General features: G+C 41.5%; 2 protein-coding genes across 2 annotated transcripts in view; both read right to left on the reverse strand.

The window, feature by feature from the left end:
* Window positions 1-334: 334 nt before the first annotated feature.
* trim16 (tripartite motif containing 16) lies at window positions 335-15,409 on the reverse strand. The gene is made up of 6 exons (XM_084323856.1): window positions 14,508-15,409; window positions 9,994-10,089; window positions 8,951-9,184; window positions 3,122-3,293; window positions 2,512-2,607; window positions 335-1,240 (listed from the first exon to the last, which is right to left on the reverse strand). Exons 1-6 carry the CDS (start codon window positions 15,222-15,224, stop codon window positions 627-629), a joined length of 1,929 nt encoding a protein of 642 aa, XP_084179982.1. The 5' UTR covers window positions 15,225-15,409; the 3' UTR covers window positions 335-626.
* Window positions 15,410-16,056: 647 nt separating this feature from the next.
* The window catches only part of fads6 (fatty acid desaturase 6), a gene marked incomplete at its 5' end in the record, with an annotated part of 32,667 nt that continues 27,672 nt past the window's right edge, over window positions 16,057-21,051 (reverse strand). The window contains one exon of the mRNA XM_084323859.1: window positions 16,057-16,749. Coding sequence (XP_084179985.1) covers window positions 16,600-16,749 — 150 coding nt within the window. The 3' untranslated portion in view covers window positions 16,057-16,599. The remainder of the gene's footprint in view (window positions 16,750-21,051) is intronic.

Consider the following 21,051-nt stretch of genomic DNA (forward strand, 5'->3'; position numbering starts at 1 on the left):
TGGTCCTATTATCTCATTGACCTGTTGGCTGCTGGTGGCGTCAGTGATGATGATGAGGGGGAAGAGGATGAGGTAGGGATTGATGAGGAGATGGATAAAGACGATCAATGAAACAGAGTTTTGATGTTTGATGCTATTGCGGGAAACTAAACTATTGCGAAACAAAATAGTAAAAGTTATGAGCCTAAAATGTGTGTGTTTTTCACCAATATAAGTAGAGTGGTTGTACCATGTCAATGGCCTTTCAATTCAATTGGATCCCTGGCGTAAAAATGACATGAAAAAGAGTGTTCATCTGTCTTCGTAGGTTGTCTGAAGTTGTGAAATTCTGGGGTGACACTATACAACACTTTATTTTCATACATGGTAAAATGACACTTTATTTTCATACAATTTATAGCTTAACAAATATTCTAAAATCACAGTATAGTGAGAAGTAACAGTCTAGAAAGTTTACAAAGGAAACATAAGTTACGCCCAATATCAGTCAAGAATATGCAAAAGAAAACAAGCTTTTCCATAAGTTAAACTGTATCCATTACATCAATTTTATATAGTTTCTGCATTGCTGAACGTTCACCTGAAAGAGAGAAATTGACCCAAGAAGAGAAATTGGCCTTTGCCTGTTACTGTGCCGTCGGTTTTGAGACCACAGCTGTGTTGGTAGGTGAGGTAGGGGGAGAGGGGCTTTTGAGTGGCGGTGTCTCCCCAGGGACCGCCAGCACGACCACGTTCTCCTTCTTGGAAAGCCAGAAAGCCGGGTAAACGGGCTCTAGGAACTCGGCACTGTACTGGTGGATGAGGGTCATCGTCTCACCCACGCCATAAAAGGCCAGGAGGCCCTGAGTGTAGTCCAGGTAGACCCCGATGCGTCTGAATTTGTCCGCGCTCAGGGGGGTCTCCACGTCACTGTGCCAGGCCGAGAAGGCGCGCCCGTTCCACCGAAGACACCATGAGAAGTCGTTGCCCGTTATGCAGCTGTTGGTCTCCTGGCCCTTGCGGTCGATGCTCTTGTAGGTCAGGCCGATGTGCGTGCCCTCCCCGCTTATGTCCACCTCAAAGTAGTGTCGGCCCAAGTAGAAGCTCTCCGCGGCCAGCAGCTGGCGCCAGTGCTCAAACCGCTCGGGCACGTCGGGATATGGATGCTGCCAGGGCGTGGTGTTGGTAACCTTCCTGTTCTCCTCCGTCAGACGGAGGAACTTGTGAGCGGTGTCCGCATCGAAACTCACAAGGCTGGCATCTGGGAAAGCATTTAGGAGAATGTTCAATACGCTCATCCTGAGATTAGTTATGATTACACTTACTATTGTTATACTTATTATAATTTATTTTTGGGCTTTCTGTATTTTTTCACCCATCCCAAGGGTGAGACAGTACACCCTAATAGGCAAAAAAAATTGAATAGATATCACTATGAAACTTTCCCAGTTTGTTATGTACATATAAACTAAGAAAAAATTTAAAAGTTTTCTGAATTGTATGTTTATATATGCAAATCAGGCACTTCCTCATTTAATATGCTAACATTTGCATATATCGCCAAGATACGAATCACCAACATGGATAATGCCAGATTCAAAAACTTGGTTTCATTTTGTTGATACATTCAAAACTAAACTTTTTCCAGAAGGGATTGTGGCTATGTCATCTTATCAGCCCATACATTAGGAAATACTGTCTACTGAAAAAAAAATTCGCCTAGTTTTGGTATAAAATGTACTACAAACCTGGCTATGAATGATACTGTATATCAACAAACCCTTCTGTATTAGAAGCAGGATATGGATGGGAATAAATGTGGAAAGTTTGGTGTGTGTAGGTACTACTAGGGAAATTGAGTTCCATGTCTTTGTGTGTAAGTAAAATGCATAAAAACTTGTTTTTGAGAAAACGCCCTCAAAGTTCTGTATTGTAATTGTGATCTATGGACACAATCAGACAAAATGAAGTAAAATAAACAACTAGTTGTCTGTTTTCGATATTTTATTGCCACTAGTTTGAAATAAGACATGTTAAGGAAGCAAAATATAACAAAATCTCAATATCATAAAAAAAATAAGCTAAAAGGCGATTTTGGGGGTACTGTCTCGCCTTTAGTCATTATGCCAATTCCCTTCCTGGTCGTTGCGCGCATTGCCCCACTGTCGGCCTGGGGTGTAAAACGACCACATGCCTCCTACGATACATGTGGAGTCGCCAGCCGCTTCTTTTCACCTGACAGCGAGGAGTTTCACTGGGGGAATGTAACGCGTGCAGAGGTTCATGCTATCTCCCCCAGATCCCCTCCCTACTGAACAGGCGCCCCAACCGACCAGTAGGAGTCGCAGTTTACAACGACCAGGACACATACCCCACCGGCTTCCCACCCGCTAACACTGCCAATTGTGTTAGTAGGGACGACTGACCAAGCCGGAACTATTGTTATACTTTAAATTCCTCCTATTGTGTTATGATGATCTGTCTACCACCAGTCAGTACAAATGCCACTAAATGTGTGTGGGGGGGACTTACATTTCAGGAAGTCATCATAGGTTTTAGGGTCTGGTATAGCCATGTTCTGTTTGAATGCAATAATTTCCTTGACAGTGGTCTTGATTCCCATGTTGTCTGTAGAAAATGAAAGAATACATTCCCACGCTTCAATAACACGACAACATCATTGAGATTTCCTTTCGCACATTAGTTATTAGTTAATTATTTTGCTTGGGTAGAGCCAGAGGATATACGATTGGGCAACAAAATAGTAGCCAACCACCAACTGCTTTTAGGTGGCTGTGCTCATGACACACTGACAGAGTGACTCATGAAGCACACACATCTGGGTTTTACTACTAACTATTTAGACAACTTCTTATCTCTCTGTGTTAGCCACCACTTACAGTTACCTTTTAGCTCATATTTGTACAACACAAAGTTCGAAACATTCCACAGCTTTCTCGACAAGCGCGGACACGCCTAGAGAGTCAGGGGAGTATCTGTGCATCAGGAAGGCAAAGCTGGAGTGTTGTTTTCTTCCCCTCGTGCTCTGTACCGTACGTGGCACTGTTTGCGACTGCTGCGGTTGTGTTTACATCATTTTAAGCGGGATCGGGCTGCTGTTTGAGCCAGGCCCTGAACTTACCATTTTTGCACGTTGCTTTGAGTTTGTCCTTGTAAGAAGACACCAGCTTCTCACACAGCTCCTGAGTGGAGTCGGCTATCATGCGGCTGAACGAATGCAAGCGATCCATCAGGCCGATGTAGACCCCAGGCAGGCTGATGTCGTGGTTCTCCTTTTTCCATTCAGAGTACCCCTGGAAGACACAACTTATTTTGAAAACATATTGATGTGTTTTTATGACTCCTATTGGAGATAATGTTTGAATTCTTAAAAGAACACGCCAACATTTTGGGAAATTAGCTTATCGTCTTCTCCAGAGAGAGACAAGAAGATAGATACCAGTTTAAGTTTCCTCTATGTGCGTCCAGTAGAAATCTATCTGGCTGCATGTTAGCCTAGCTTAGCACAATGAATGAAAGCGGACATGACCGGTTAGCCTTCGGAAGAGGTGTTAGTTGGACAATGCCTAGGCTAACCGGTCATGTCCGCTTCCATTCATTGTGCTAAGATAGGCTAACGTGCAGCCAGATAGCTTTCTACTGAATGCACAGCGAGGAAACCGGTATCTATCTTCTTGTCTGTCTCTCTCTGGAGAAGACAGTAAACTAATTTCCCAAAATGTTGGCGTGTTCCTGAATGAATGAATGAATGAATGAAAACTTTATTTAACAGATTGCAGAATGGGTACAATACAGTACGGCTCAATACATACAATTGTTAAGGGGATGCAGACCTGAGAAAGACGTTAGTCTTGTTTCCATCAGGGTCCCCCATTTTCAATTCATATAGACATTTATGACATACACAACATACATGACATTTATGGCATAGGGACATATAGGTATTTAGTACTGATACATTTGTGACATAAACGGTATTCAAATATACAGTACTGTTACCCCTAGATCCTGACAGAGTATATACATATGATGGGGAGGGGACTGTACATTAGGAGGGGGTGGGTGGGTGGGAGAGAAATATACATACGGCGGGGAGGGGATATATACATGCGGTGGTGGTGGGGGTTTTGGGCATTTACGGTGGCCAGTTTCGAATTGCAGCCTCCCGTAGGTGCTCTTTAAGAGCGGTTTTGAATGTGGGCAGGGATTCACATTCCTTTACAGCTTTGGGTAGGGCGTTCCACATTGTTGTGGCATAATTGCGAAACGTGTTTAGTCCCTTGTTTGAGCGGAATCTGGGTTTAACATGATTTGTTGAGCTTCCTCTTGTGTAGTGGTTGTGGTATTCACTGACCTTTGGGAAGTATTTTGACATGTACTTTATGACAAAGAACCTTGTACGTTACTGTAAAATGTTTTCAGATCAACAGTGTTGTCAAACCTTATTATCTAAATATAATAGTTGGAATGCCTTTCACCGTCCAAGTGTTTTGGATTGACTTTACAACTGCAAATACATGGACTGGCAGAACAAATTTCAATACAGATATGGTTTTACACAATGGCAGAAACAATGGAAGAAAGAAGTATTTTTTTTGTACAATCATTTACAATCATTTAGAGTATTTAACATTTTAGGGAATTTTGTACCTCTACTCCGCAACATTTATCTGAATCAGTTATTAGTTACTTTGAAGAAAAAGATTTTGCATGGAAAACATGGCAAAAATGGATGAAGATTACAGTATGTACTTTCAAATTTGAATAATGTCAACTTCAAGAGGATGTAATTGGACCCGACATAACTGGACCACATAACCACTTTAACATAACCTTTAGAGGTCAATGATTTGAGGATTGAACACCCCTGATGTTGAATAAGTTTACTCACAGAATGTCATGTTGCAACACGGACAGACCTAGGTTACAGCAATGGGCCCTATAGCCTAGATATCTCTAGAATGTCATGTTGCAACACGGACAGACCTAGGTTATGTATCGTAATAGCTCTGCGCTCTGCTCTATTGGAACATTCCCTATCACATACTGTGAATTTACATGTGATGTTTTTTGATCGAAACGTGTACCTATCCCCCTCTCCTTTGGAGAGGGGCGGCAGCGTGAAAGGGCACAGGACTCATCCTGGTCGCGCCGGACTGGATCAGTTCAACCCGGTGCCCGCCGGGTCACAGATACGTTCTGATTAACCCGAAGGGCCCTGAGCTTTTCCGGGGGGGAAATGCCAGGGTGGACCGGACGCCACGGGGGCTGATGTCATGAATGTTGTGTGTCATAGAAATGCCACTACGAGTTGAAGATGGGGGACCCCGATGTAGACGAGACAAACGTCTTCCTCTAAAAGAGGATCTACATCCCCTTAACAGTTGTGTGCATTGGTCCATACTATGTTGTACCCTTTCTGCAACCTATTAAGTGGGTTTTTTCCTTTCTCCATTCATTTTCACCCCCCCCCTCCCCGCTCGGCCGTGGGGTGGGCATCGGGGGGCTGCTTATTATCAGTCAGCCCCTCTAAGCGCCCCTGTGTAGTTCCCGGTCTTCCAGGCACGGGTCGGGCCTTGCCCTTGTTACCTGTTGGCCTGGGTTAACCCTTTTTTAAGCCTGAAACGCCTTAAACTGCATTGTATAGCCTGTGTATACGCGCAGTTGTGTTTCCCGGTTTTTTAATGGGGTCAGGGAGCAACCCTTTTCTGTTGGGATGGTTGTCTCCCCGGCATGCCGATAGCGGAGTCAACTCTCTGACGGGGCCTGGGTCCGGCCCCGGCTCCTCGAGGTTCTGCCCCCGCATGTTTTAAGACGTCTGCCAATTGTGTCGAACTCTTTCTCTGAACCCCGACCCTACGGGATTAAGGCATATCCTCTGAAAATGTATTAATTATACTATCTACCAACAATACTTTTGATTGGACAGGTCACCCGGAAAAGTATTCTTTGGAACAATTGCAGATAAGGTGTTGTTGGTACTATAAATAGTAGATGAAATATGACATAATATTATATATAATATAAGTACAATAGTAGCCTATGAATGAATTATATTTTATATAATTTTATATTACCTGATATTTGATATTAGTGTCATACTCCCATCTAAATGGCCCATCCCCTATGTGGGATTACATGATACATAATTACTAGTGCTGTCAATCGATTAAAATATTTAATCTGATTAATCGCATGATTGTCCATAGTTAATTCGCAATTAATCGCAAATTAATCGCCTTTTTTTTTCTTTTTTTTTATCTACCTTAAACAGATCTTTTTCAAGTTCCAAGTTTTAATACTCTTATCAACATGAGTCAACAAATGCTTGCTTTATGCAGCCATTTAACACAAAAGGATGACCCTCATGCATTGCAAATTTGCATCAAATTCAAAACAGAGTGATGCACAAAATAACTTAAAAGAAAATAATAATTTAAAACAATGAATAAAGTGTGCATGACATGGGGGGAGAAAACATTAGGAACTTGTTACATTCACCCACACAAGGGCTGAGGACTCACACTTCCGCCCCCCCTCTCTCTCTCTCTCACACACACTCTCCCAGCTCTCTTTCTCTCTTGCCCCTTCCTCAGAAACAAACTGAGTCAGAAACAAACATAGTATCAATGAGAGTATCAATAATACACCTGAGTGAAGTCTAGTAAAAAATAATATATATATATATATATTCTAAAAAGTTAATCGTCAGTTAAAAGAAATAGTGGCATTAATAGAATCGGGCGTTAACGCGCTAATACCGCGTTAACTTTGACAGCCTTAATAATTACCTATAATTATAGCTGATAATAACATTTGTTATTAGTATTTTTCTTGGGTAGAGGCAGGGCCGGTTCTAGCTTTTTGAAACCCCTATTTTGTGAAACTATGGTGGGGAGATTCCAAACCCTTTAACCTCTTAAACCCGAGCGGTCCAGTACCGGTACGAGATTGATATCACGCCATAAATCCATCTTTACAGAATGTATGATGTCAATAAAAAAAGCTTTTTTCTTTCTCTTTTTTTGGGATCATATCTCACAGGTGGAACAAACCTGAACGTTATTGCCATAAAATAGAATGCAGTTAGTTTCTCTACCTTTCTGTGAACGTCTAGCAAAAAAACGGCGTTGCAATCTGATGAAAAATGGCAGAGAAATTTACATTATAAAAAAGTAACTGTACTTACAGTAGATTTCATTCACAGTTTTTGCTGCCCTGTCAGGGGCGCCTGGTGGTATTAAATCCAGATTGAACTCTGCCATTGGAAAGGGGAGATTTGGTCCGATCTGATGATTTGTTACATGCCTACAGGATATATATATATATATATATTTTTTTTGCATATAGGTACCTTCACTCAACGCACAAGAGTGCTTGGCTACCTATCAAGAGAGACTGGTCATTTAAATAAAAAATCTATTTAAAAAATGGCAATTTAGGGGGCCCCTGATGGCTTTGGGGCCCCTATGCAACCACATCTGCATATGGCAAGAAACGGCCCTGGGTAGAGGATATACGGTTGGGCAACAAAATAGTAGCCAACACCAACTCCTTTTAGGTGGCTGTGCTCATGACACATTGACAGAGTGACTCATGAAGCACACACATCTGGGTTATACTCAGGCGACAAACTATTTAGACAACTTCTTATCTCTCTGTGTTAACCTTTTAGCTCATATTTGTACAACACAAAGTTTGAAAGATTCCACAGCTTTCTCGACAAGCGCGGACACGCCTAGAGAGTCAGGGGAGTATCTGTGCATCAGGAAGGCAAAGCTGGAGTATTTTTCTTCCCCTCATGCTTTGTACGTACTGTAGCACTGTTTGCGACTGTTGCAGCTGTATTTACATATTTTAAGCGGGATCGGGCTGCTGTTTGAGCCAGGCCCTGTTGTTGTTGTTACTATAAATAGATGAAATACAAATATTATATAACATGTAATATAAGTACTATAGTATAGCCTATGGATGAATGATATTTTATATCATTTTATATTGCCTGATATTTGATATTAGTATCATACTACCATCTAAATATAGATATGGTGTTGTTGGTACTATAAATAGTAGATGAAATATTATATAATATTATATATAATATAAGTACTACAGTAGCCTATGAATGAATGATATTTGATATAATTGTATATTGCCTGTATATTAGTGTCATACTCCCATCTAAATGGCCCATCCCCCATGGGATTACATGATACATAATAATAATAATAATAATAATAATAATAATAATAATAATAATAATAATAATAATAATAATAATAATAATAATAATAATAATTAAATAATAATTAAATAATAATTAAATAATAATTAAATAATAATTAAATAATAATAATAATAATAATAATAATAATAATAATAATAATAATAATAATAATAATAATAATAATAATAATAATAATAATAATAATAATAATAATAATAATAATAATAAGGATAATAACATTTGTTTAGTTAATCAGTTAATTTTTGGCACTTGATAGCAAATTGTTATCTTTTCCTTTGATGGTAAACAGGTTGAGTTAATTAAAGGAACACGCCAACATTATGGGAAATGTGCTTACATTATGAGTCTTCTCCAGAGTCAGACAAGAAGATAGATAGGCCTACCAATCTCCTGTATGCATCCAGTAGCTATCTGGCTGCAAGCTAGCCTAGCTCAGCACAAATGAATGGAAGCAGATACGGATCAGCTAGCCTAGCTTAAAACTCTGGGAGAGGTGTTTAGGTTAGGCCAGCTGATCCGTTACAAACCATAAATGTTTTGATTTTAGTTTATTATAGAAATTATATGCTAGTAATATGTGAGCAGTCAGAGTAACTCCTATGGCCATTCTAGTAGTTAAGGAATTCCGTGTCATTCTAGTGTTATATTGCTAAGAAGCGACGCCACACTTGGAACCACATCCTGGTTCCATATCAGGCATACCTGCAGGAAGTCCACGTCGTTCTTGTTTTTGGAGAGCTTCTCCACTCGTGCCTGGGTCTTCTTCAGCTCTGTGCACCTCTGCTCCAGGTGAACCCGTATGCCCTCAGCCTGCCTCAGAGCCTGCTTCCCTTCCCCCTCCAAGATCTCTGTCACTTCCTGTTTGGCCTTCTCCACCGCCGCCTGCAGCTCCGTGAACTGGGTCTCGATCACCTCCCGTACGTCGGTGACTGAATGCTGTGGAACAGTGCCGTTTTTTGTTATATCAGAGAAAACGTATGTCCACGCGAGAGCACCGCGCTGTTGTAGGGATGGGGGTGTAAACTTTTCAGGAATTAAGGAAAACAATGTAATTTCCAGGTTGACACCCATCTGTTTTTTTCAGTGGGTTCTGTGGACTCAAGGGTCATGGAACTTGCTCGCAACACAGAGAACCATGTAAACCTTCAATTCAAGTAAAAACTAAAATGACCACAACTGGAGATACAAAGTCTTCACTCAACAGCAGCATTTGCTTTTTGAAAAACACACACAGTGTCATAGATCATGCAAAGCATTCTTGTAGTTATCTTTCTTCCAACATGGCCTGTAACATAGCAACCATTGTTTTGTACATGGCAATGGAGGAGACGAAGTTTGCTATGTGTTGATATATGAGCAATAACAAAAACATAATCATTTGTTGTCATATTACTGGATCTTGTAAACAAATCACAGTAGGACAGTAATATCAGGCTTTTCCAATATTCAGGTCAATCAGGTTATGTCTTTATTACGTAATGACAACAACAAGGCTGCATGCTTGACTGCCTCACTAGGAGCAAAGCTCCACCCTGAACCACAGGAGCACAGATTTCCCCCTATGGCTGCTGGGGAAACCAGTCAGGATGGGATGGTGGCGATACCCGTAGGCGTAGGGGCTCTTGTAACCAAAATTAGCGGGTGTTCACCACTGCTTAGTTGCTACCCCAGTGCCCACGCAGAAAGCATTGTGACATTCTCATGACTCATCGCGGTGTCAACAATATGTTTTCATTGTGTCGTACCTCAATAGAGACCGTGTTGACCTGAAGTTTGTTGATGGCATTCTCTGCTGCCGTCACCGTCTTCACCATCTCGGTCTGCTTCACCTTTAGTTCATTCTGCAAAGGTATGGGGGGAGGAGAATTTAATGTGTCTGTCTTTACTTTCTTTTAGGAGAGTGGGCAATCCACTCTTAGCATTCTTTCTTCATTGAGAGACTGAGAGGGAAACAGGGAGGAGGGGAAACAACGGACAGAATGTTCTGGCAGCAGTATACGAGGGCAGCAGATGTATGTGGTTCCAGGGGTTCTTAACCGCTACACCATCTCTGCCAATCAGACTCCTTACAAACCCAAAGGCATGGCGTCACACTGGAAAACATGCCTAATCCGAACAGCATGTTTTTACACCATTCATTTGACATCAAATAAGTCTACCCTGATTCCTCTGAAACAATGTGTGCGATTATGCTCCCAGATAGCATGATCGTCTCATATAGTATAGGCTGCATTCATTGTGGTTTTCAAGGTATCCGATTGGCTTGCGAGGTTGGGTTTCAGGCTGAAAGTGTGAATTCCTCAAGCAGGTCTGGGCGACTCAGTGGTGCTTGTGTAGAATTTATGAACATGAAACTTGTGCCCCAAGGGGATAACTACATTTCAATTTCGCTTAAAGAGCTGTGGGTGTGTCAAATCTGACAGGACACACCCATAATAGGGATCATTAGGCCAACACATCATGGGTGTATAATCACATTCTAATAATCTGTGACTATACACCCAGGATACTAAAAGTGTTTAGTGCTGCTATTCAAATTGAACATCATTATTTCTTGTTTTGTTTTAACTCTAAATTACATTCGATAGTATGTAGTATTCAAAGTATTTCTAATTCATGACTCTCTGAAATTCTTTCCTTTTGCCTCGGAAGATGCCTGTTCTGGTTGTAACATGTTCTAAAAAGAAGAAAGGCATATCTTTTTTTTTCAAATGAGGCCCAAAGCCGTTCTACCAGTTTGAGTTGTAAATAGTGTCGGGAAGTTATTCTGAGAGCATGGGTTTGGAAGCTACCAATTACTTCACACTGGAAGAAGTTGAACTACAGCAAAGCTACACTCGGGAGAGCTATAGTTTGGTTAACTAGGGTTTACTTCGTTAAAAAAAAAAAAAAACTACATCTGCAGTGTAATACAAGGTATAACAAAAGTACTCCTCACTTTAATAGGTGTCTGCCAGATTGTAAACTTGTAAAACAGTTTTTTGCAGATGTTAATGCAAACCTTGTTTTTCTTGAACTGGCACATTCTTAGACCATCAGCTTAGCTGTCAGAGCAGAATCTCTTGTACGACAGGGAGAGGGGTGGGGTTGGTGAACGGAGATTTCATGTATAATAAAGATAATAATAATAATGTAATTATTTTCTTTTCTAATACTACAGCCAAAATGTAGTTCCAGTAGTTAACTACGCCTCAAAATATAATAATAATTGACTACTAAAATCACTATGCCAATTTAAATTTAGTTGAACTACTAGCAAGCTACTGCAAAATATAGAACTACTAGTTTAATTATATGTAGCAAAACTACTCTCCAACACTGGATGTAAACTATTTGTACATCAATGCACAGTTCAGTGCAGGCAAGTAGAGGCACACGAATACCACCTTTTGCTGTGACAAGCAGGACTTTGTTTTGAGTACTCACCAATACCGAGTACCAACATAAGTACTTCACTTCATTATAACTGACCATCTTTACTTTATGCTGTCAAAAATAAGATGGGAAACATTCTTTATGTGACAGATCGTAAGTGACTCCTCTGCGTTGTGTATTAAATGTCGATGCCCCGAGGGAGAGTCGAACACGGGTATCCCACGCTGTGGGCGACAACATAGACCGCTGCACTAAGAGGTGAATTCACTCCTGGGTACCGTATCTATGTGTCTTTTAACCCTGTTATGGGGAAGTGAGTTTAACTCGCAGCCTGCTTACTCCCACAGTCACTTCTCAACACACGCGTTTATCATGACTGTGGATATTACTCACGGACCTCTGTTACAGTCACCGCCCTAAACTCACGTCACCTCAGGACATCCGGGTCACGCGGCACCAGTGTGACAGATCGTAAGTGACTCCTCTTGCGTTGTGTTAAATGTCGATGCCCCGAGGGAGAGTCGAACACGGGTCTCCCACACCGTGGGCGACAACATAGACCGCTGCACTAAGAGGTGAATTCACTCCTGGGTACCGTATCTATGTGTCTTTTAACCCTGTTATGGGGAAGTGAGTTTAACTCGCAGCCCGCTTACTGCCACAGTCACGTCTCAACACACGTGTTTATCGTGACTGTGGATATTACTCACGGACCCCCGTTACATTTACACAGACAGTTATATTCTGAGTACAAGTATCGGTAGTTTACCCTGGTATCAGACCAATACCCGTCTCTAGTATAAAGGTGGTACGCCTCCAAGTCTGCAGGACATACCGTTGTTCTCTAAAGGATTACATTCAAATCAGGCTTTGGCACAGAGACAGATCTCTTGTCACAGGACATCATTTACACCTACTCATCTTTTTGTGTCCAGCATGACTGTATCAGCAAAGTGAAGCCTCGGCTCCTGCGCAGCAATGTGCTTGATTCAACAAAACCTTCCCTATCGCGTTGTTATGTAAGGAGGATTTCATGAACAAACAGAGGAACAAAAAACCCAGTAAACTAACAAGAACCAGCGGTAAGCATGTTCCTTCTATTTTATGTTTCACAAGGCACGCAAGAAATTATTGTACTGTTGGCGGTATCTACATCTTCAAATATTGACACTGTGTTTTCTATGTTTTGCAGATGTAGGCTAATGATATTATCTGAAGCGTTGCGGACAACTCAGTTGGCAAATAACAGGTGTGGGCTAAAAAACAAAGATCTCGGCTGGAATTCAGGCTGGAATGCCTAAACCTGTGGGTCATGTCAGAGAAGGAGACAAATGACACTTCAGACAGTTTATGCCTCGGGCTGACCTTCATTTGGAAATTGTTTTAAGTCAGTAATATCCTAATTGAGTTTGCGTAATCCCATCCACTCTGTGGCACCTTTCAAAATTGAACCCAGTGACGAAGATGAAAGATGAAGTCACACTGGACTCCATGGTGTTACTGCGGAGGCACTAGCTTAAGTCCTGCTGTCAGTCAGACACCTCAGCAGCTGGCTCTGATACAGGCCAAAACTCATTGCGTGACAAGGATTAAGTGAGACTTTACTGAAAATATCATGAGATGGAATGACACTGATGCGCTGACATATTGAAAGACGATATTTTGTATAAAGTAGTGAAACTGTAGGGAAAGTTTGAGCCAAGAGCTAATTGTCTGAGTTTGTGAGAAGAACATTTTGTTGGTAAATGAACGGAGTCCACCCTAGTCCTCTGTGTGGAAACTGGCAACCTAAAGAAAAAAATAGGGGGGGAATTACCTTTCAAATTAACTAAACCACATGATTGATATGGTGAATTATATCCCCAAATGACAGGGATCAGGGATATTATGGATTTACCCCGACTGCTGCCGCAGAGTTTCCGTGTCAGTACGATAACGCAAATAGCTTTAATATAAAAAAATTATAATAATTTGCAGTGTACATTCATGACCCCTAGCCTAGAGGATGAACCCTATTGGTTTTGGTGACCCCATGACCTTTCCTCTAACGCCACCATCAGGCCAAACTTTACATTTTAGAATGAGTGTTAAATACCTTAAATACCTTTCGTTCAAATATTTTCTAATTTGCTGTGCACAATTATGACCCCTAGAGAAAGATGCCTATTGATTTAGGTGAACCCATGATCTTTTCTCTAGTGCCATTATCAGGCCAGACTTTCAATCTTCAAATGACTTGATCTCCTGATCTGTTAGTCATTCAGTCATGGAACTGGTATACAGAGATGCGTCTACTACTCATGCACAACAACTTTCCACAAGGACCTATGAAGTCCACTATATTCAAATTTCTGCCATCTTCAATTATTGGGAAAACACATTTCTCTACTCCCCCTAGCATGTTCATATGATTCTCACCAAACTTGCTGTGTGGAATCTGGGGACTAACATCTTCAAATGTGTCATTTAGATAATTGATAAGCCAAACCACCGCCAGATCCAATAACATTTCACAAAAACACATGGTAAACAGGAAATTATGTGTTACTTGTGAATGCACTTTGTGTCTTTATGTCTGATTTACTTAACTTATTACCTTACAATAAGGAGACTTGTGAACTTCTGATTCATCTTGCCTCATGGTGGTACTATTCTCATTAAACTAAAAACATCAACTACTTTAGGGGCATTGGGGGCTTAGGGGCATGGTCAAAAGGTGGATTGAGAATTCAGGCCATTTGGGGATATACCCACAACAGCACTTGTCTAGTTTTAGAATGTTATGATGACCCACAATGGGCACACAAAGGGTTCACTTGTAAGTACATTTAAAATACGGGTTTTAAGAAAAGATACAGAGAGAGATTGAGAGAGAAAACCTTGCCTCTATCCTCCTGCGAGCCTCAGTCACAGGTACAGTGTTGTGGCCCTTGTGGTCCTCAGCCACGCAGTCCTGACACACGCAGCAGGCATCAGCACAGCAGAAGAGCTCCAGGGGCCACTTGTGGATCTCGCACGTCCTCCTCTCGATGTCGCTGAGGGGCTGGACCAGCCGGTGGTTCTGGAACTTGGGGTTCTCCAGGTGAGGCCTGAGGTGGGCCCCGCAGTAGGACACCAGGCAGGTGAGGCAGGACTTGAGGGCCCTGCAGGGGCTCTCGATGCACGAATCACACACCACGTCGTCGGGGCCCAAAGGTTTTTCTTTCGCCTCTTCTTTCTCTCCATCGTTCTCATTTTTGCCCTTTGGTTCCTCCTCTTTCTTGCCCTCCTCTGGCTTCTTGGGATCCTCCGATTGCTTCAGATCATCCTGTATCTTGGTCTCCTCTGTAGTCTTGGAGTCCTGGCCGTCCTTCTCATCTTCACTCTTGATCACAGGGGATATTCGGAACGCTGTTCCATTCTGTCTGAGGACCACAGCAGGCTCAGGCTTGTCGGGGCTCTGCAGACACCGAGGACATCCTTTCCCCTTCTCCCCCAGGCAAGAGCGGCAGACCGAGTGGCCACAGTTGGCCGGCTCGTCTTTGTTGAGTGGACCGGAACATGCAGTGCACAGCTGCTGCTCTCCGTTGAGGTTTGCTTCTGGTGCTGCTGGGTCTGCCATGCTTCTGTTTTCTCCCTCACTCTCTCTCTGACAGGATTCCTCTTCAGTCTGTCTCTCTCTCTCTCTCTTTCTTTCTGTCTGAGACTAACTGGCCCAGCTACTTTTGTAGCTGGCCAACCTGTAGTTCCTGGATCCCAGTTGCAGAGGCCTCCAAGCCACACCTAAACTATGTGAACATCAGCCTCCCTTAGTTTCACCTAACAAGTGAAACGCCCCCTCAGCATTCACACAGGCAACCAGGAAAGCCGGTAGGCAGGCACGCAATCACTGCCCGCCCCCAAGAGAAGAAGCTACAAGGAGGAGCTCATGTTGCAAATCAGAAACAGAGGTGTAGTATTGCACTTCCCCACGTTATTTTGTTTAGGCCTGGTTGCGAAGTTACATCTAAAGCATAACTAATTTACTGACAGTGAAATTATGATGAAATTACTGCACCGTTGCTTTCTATGCTCTCTCCTCTGGCATGATTGAAGCAATGTGATAGGATAAAGGTTATCAGTTCTTTGATCCTTTGTCTTTTTCTTTTTCAGTAGAATGTAGGCTAATGCACACATTGTGAGTGAGCGGTATTGTCACTTTGTGTCATTTTTCAAGGCAGGCTTCTCTGAATCCAAAGTGCAGGAGGTTTTTGTGCAAATGCAAATAATAGAATTGAGGCCACAGTGCAGGCAAGCAAAATGTTCAGGCAAGTTACACTACTGCCACCCAGTGACTACAGATCTAAATGACTACAGTATACATTCTAGCCAGCATCTGGGATAGTGGAATATAAAGACAAACAAAAACAATGTTGTTAAAGATTTCTTCACTGAAACAACTTTATTATCTCCAAAACACTTTTAGACATTTCTGCATCCTTACGAACTGCAATATCAGTGTAAATAAACGTGTCTTTGAGTTAAAGACACTGCAAAAGCAAATCACAGCTTAGAGCAACTGGCCACGGTTTAGGATAGGTATCCATGTCAGCACTTTTAATCGGCGTATATAATATTAATTGGTGAAGAAAGTATGTTAATGTTATTGCTTATTGTATAATGTTTAACATGTTAGTTAGAAACTACAACATTTGAATCATGTCATAAATCACATCTCATTACTGTATTATTAAGCGCTTTGAGATGCCTAATGTAAGGTGCTATATAAAATAAATGTATTATTAATTTATTATTATTACTGGTTATGATTTAATCCAAATGTGGATTTGTACACGTGTTCATCAAGAGAAAATAGATATACTGGTTAAGCTTGTGCTCTTAAGGAAATGGGTCTTAGTGTACAGAACAAACTCTAGGGAGTAGTCTTTGTGTGAATAATAGCAGCATGAATTAAAATAGTTCTCCTCAATCTCCAGTCTTTCATGGTCCTCCCACGGTCACTGCACCCCCACCATCTCTGTAATGGGCGGCGCGAACACCATCCATTCCTGGTAGTTATGGAAAAACAGGCCCAGACGGGAGAGGTAGCTGTCCTGATGGTACGGAAGTTCCTTTTCCTTCAGAAATTTTGACACGATAGGTTTCACCTGGTCAGAGGAGGAAGGAGAAAAGGATGAGTCTGAGACAAGTCTTTATCTCTGAATATATCCATTGTAAAAATGTTTAATAAAAAGCATTTTAATTTAATTTCAAACCTTTATTTAAACTCGAAAGGCAACTGAGGTTTGCCTCATTTACAGTCACATCCAGTGTACATACAGAAATAAGAAAATAAAAAGGCATATAAAGTCACACAGCATATGAAATCATAACAATAAGACAACAAGGCGAGGCAAAAGTAAGGATAACAAATCAATTAAAACGCGTACAACTTGATTGACAATGGTTGGAGATCAAGGTTTTAAACTCTGCAACAGAGAGGGAAATCTCAAGCTTTAAGGACTGGAGTTCATTCCATGAGCTAGAGCAGTGGTTCCCAAAGTCGGGGTCGCGACCCAAAGGTGGGCCGCGAGCAGCCACGGATGGGCCGCGAGATGATTTTAAAAAGAAGAAAAAAAAAAAAAAAAAAAAAAAAAATTCTTTTCTTTTTTTCTTTTAATTTTTTTTTTCAGGCCACTGAACTTAGAAGCAGGCCAGGACAGTGTTTCTAGTTGTATTCTAAAATTATTTTCTATTGTATTCTAAAATGTGACTATATGGTTTTATATTAACTTAATAAATAAACAAAAACGAAAAATCTACTTATTTCAACAAACATTTCAAACTAAATAACAGATTATGCACATAAAACGCTGAAAACAACCGAAGCAACAATAGTATTTTAATGAGGCTATTATTATTATCATTATTATTTTGCAACAAGTTAGCCCTCTCATAAATAGCACATATAAATGAATAACTAACTTGCTCGAAAAAGAGATCTTTGATCTCAAGTGACTACCTGGTAAAATAAAGGTAAAAAAAAAAATTAATAGGATTGAAGTGATATTTGGCTTAAAAAATCGGTCGCCTGGCAAAAAAAAAAAAAAAAAAAAAGCCAGACGATGTGCATTGGGCCGCGGCTCTCTGACTCCTTATTTTCTGGGCCCCGGCCTGAAAAGTTTGGGAACCCCTGAGCTAGAGGGGCATCATAGCAAAATGCAGATTTACCCTGTTCCGCGCAAACTCGAGGGACCTTAAGGACCAGCCAGTCACTAGAACGGGTTCCAAAGGTCCAATAATGATGTAGTATAACTAGGGATGTCCGATATTATCGGCCTACCGATATTATCGGCCGATATCTGCACTTTTTTACCGATACCGATATACCGATATTGTCCAACTCTTAATTTCCGATACCGATATCAACCGATACCGATATATGCAGGGTTTCCCCCCCCAAAAAATTGAATAATTTCAGATAATTAACATTACATATCTCTTGTTGTGGAATTAACACAACAGTATGCATACTTTTGACAATAAATACAATCAAAATGTGTTCTTACTTGCTTGCCTGGGTAAATAAATGTTATCGAGATAAATAAAAAAAAATAAAAAATGTGATATCGGAAAATATCGGTATCGGTTTTTCCATTTTTTTTTTTTTTTATTTCGATAACCTTTATTTACCCAGGCAAGCAAGTAAGAACAAATTTTGATTGTATTTATTGTCAAAAGTATGCATACTGTTGTGTTAATTCCACAACAAGAGATATGTAATGTTAATTATCTGAAATTATAAAAAAAATTGGGGGGGGGGAAACCCTGCATATATCGGTATCGGAAATTAAGAGTTGGACAATATCGGTATATCGGTATCGGTAAAAAAGCCAATATCGAGCATCCCTAAGTATAACGAGTTAGCTTACCAATAAGGGCCTTAAAAATGAACAAATACCAGTATTTGTTGCGCCTCTCCGTCAGAGAGGACCAACCAACCTTCTCATAAAGGACACAGTGATGAGTGTCGTATCTATCATTGGTGATGAATCCGAGGGTAGAGTGATAGACAGAGTCCAGGGATTTAAGGGTTGAGGCCGCAGTATGCCTATAAATTACATCACCATAGTCCAAGACTGATAAGAAAACTGCTTAGACAACTCTTCGACAAAGGAAACATGCAGTCAATGTCTGTGAAACAGGCTCATGAACAAGGACACAACGTGTCCGATGACACGTTCATCTGATGACGTTCATGATGACATTAAAAGATGTATAGGCAGGCGGCTGAGTGGCGCAGTGGACAAGGCGCTCGCCACTAACGCAGGATACGCTGGTATCGAGCCCAGCTCTCTGCGTTGCTACCGGCTTGGCCGGCCGTCATACTAACACAATTGTCAGTGTTAGAGGGTGGGAAAGCCGGTGGGTGGGGATTGGACGTTGTGGACAGCGACTCCTACAGGTCGGTTGGGTGACGCCGTTGCGGCGGAAACAGGAAGTAGCGGGGGCAGCGTGAGCCTCCCACGCGTTACTCCTCGCCACTGAAAGTTCGAGCTGCTGCGGTGAAAAGATGCGACAGGCTGCCTCCTCGTGTACCGGAGGGGACACGTGATGCAAGGCTTCTATCCTCACTACAGCCGACCAGTGGGAGGCATAGTCTAGCAACGTTCAAGACAGGGGAGGGGAGATTGCGTTCGTCACCAACCCCGGAGCGGCTGGATTCGCCTGTTCGAATCCAGCTCACAGCTCCGGCGTTGTCACCAGCTTGGCTGGCCGTTCACACTAATACAATTGGCAGTATTAGAGGGTGGGAGAAGCTGGTGGGGTGGGTCCGGGTCGTTGTAAACAGCGACTCCTACAGTTCGGTCGGGGCGCCTGCTAAGCGCGGATATGATCTAAGTGGGATAGTGTGATCCTTCCACACGCTACGCCCTCTCAGTGAGAATCCGCGCTGCCAGGTGAAAAGAAGCGGTTGATTGGCTGGACGTGTGTCGGAGGAAGCACGTGGTAGCCTCCACTCTCCCAGACCGACTGTGGGGGGTAAGTGCGCAGCGACCAGGAAGGGGATTGGGAATTGGCATAACGGCTAACATTGGGATGGGAGAAAATCGGAGGAAAAAGGAGGGGGAAAAAGATCCAAAAAAAAAAAAAGACAGGGGAGGGAAGAATTGGATAATACGAAATTGGGATGAGAGAAAAATTGAAAAATAAGGAGAAAAATTGGATAAAAAAAAAGACGTATAGGCCAGTGGGGAAAGTAGATTTCATTGATTTAATTTCATGGTTGTACACAAAGTCAGTGCCATGCACGTGAGCCACCACTAGGGGCTGAGTGGTTAGCCGTGAGTGATTGGCATCGGCAGTCTATGAAGAGCTTTGCATCTAAAAGGACGAGTTGCTATCATGGTAAGAACATTGAAAATAAGACCAATTAAGGTCCAAATCACAGTATAGCACTGGACTTCCTTGTCGAAGTGTCCTTGAGCAAGACACTTAACCCCTAACCGCTCCCGATGAGCAGTTTGCCTCTGTCGTCGGTGTGAATGTGTGAGTTAATGGGTGAATGTGAGACATAAGTTGTAAAGCACTTTAGATAAAAGCGCTATATAAATGCAGACCATTTACCATTTATCATTCCCATTAGATGGGATGCTGCAAAGTATGTCTAAAGAGTTCACTCTGCCGCCATCTTGACAATGGAAACTATCTAAGACCAGACCCCTATCTCTTTAGATGGGGAGTCATTCATATCTAAGAAAACATATCGTTGTTTTTCTTTCATATTTGAAGTCATTACTTACAACACAGAATGTTGAGTCAACAGTTACGCTGGTTAAAAAGGACAGTTTTGTGATAGACCCGTTTCTACGCATGAGCCATGTAGTGGAATTTCTCCTGTTACTTTGAATAAATAAAGGATTTTCCACAAAGGTCAAATTCTGACAAAAATCTGAATGTTCACACAGAGCAGACAGCAATATTTTCAAAGTACATTCATTATTGACACAGTTTACATGAGTAAAAAACAGGCGTGGAAATTCCTTAACGCACTATCATTGGTTTGAAATATAAGTGTAGTTTTCATTTATGACAAAACATCTTCATTTGAACATATCCTAATTTGATCATACTATACACACACAAGGCTATGTGTTGCAGAACATTCTCAGATGAGTGTTTTTCACAGAGTAAAAACGATGTATGTTGTTTGGCAAGTTTCAAAAGATAGCATGTGTTGAGTCCAGGGGTGTAAAGTACTTGAGTAATTGTACTTCGTTACAATACTTAAGTACTGTTTTTGGGGATTTGTACTTTACTCGAGTATTATTAGGTTTCTATACTTATACTTTTACTCAATTACATTTCAGAGAAAAGAAAACATACTTTTTACTCCTTACATTTAAAATGCAGACCTACAAAGTACAAAGTACAAATCTTGCAGGTCCAACTATTTTAATTAGTATATT

Source organism: Notolepis coatsorum (assembly GCF_963971535.1).
Source record: "Notolepis coatsorum genome assembly, chromosome: 10".
NCBI lineage: Eukaryota > Metazoa > Chordata > Actinopteri > Aulopiformes > Paralepididae > Notolepis > Notolepis coatsorum.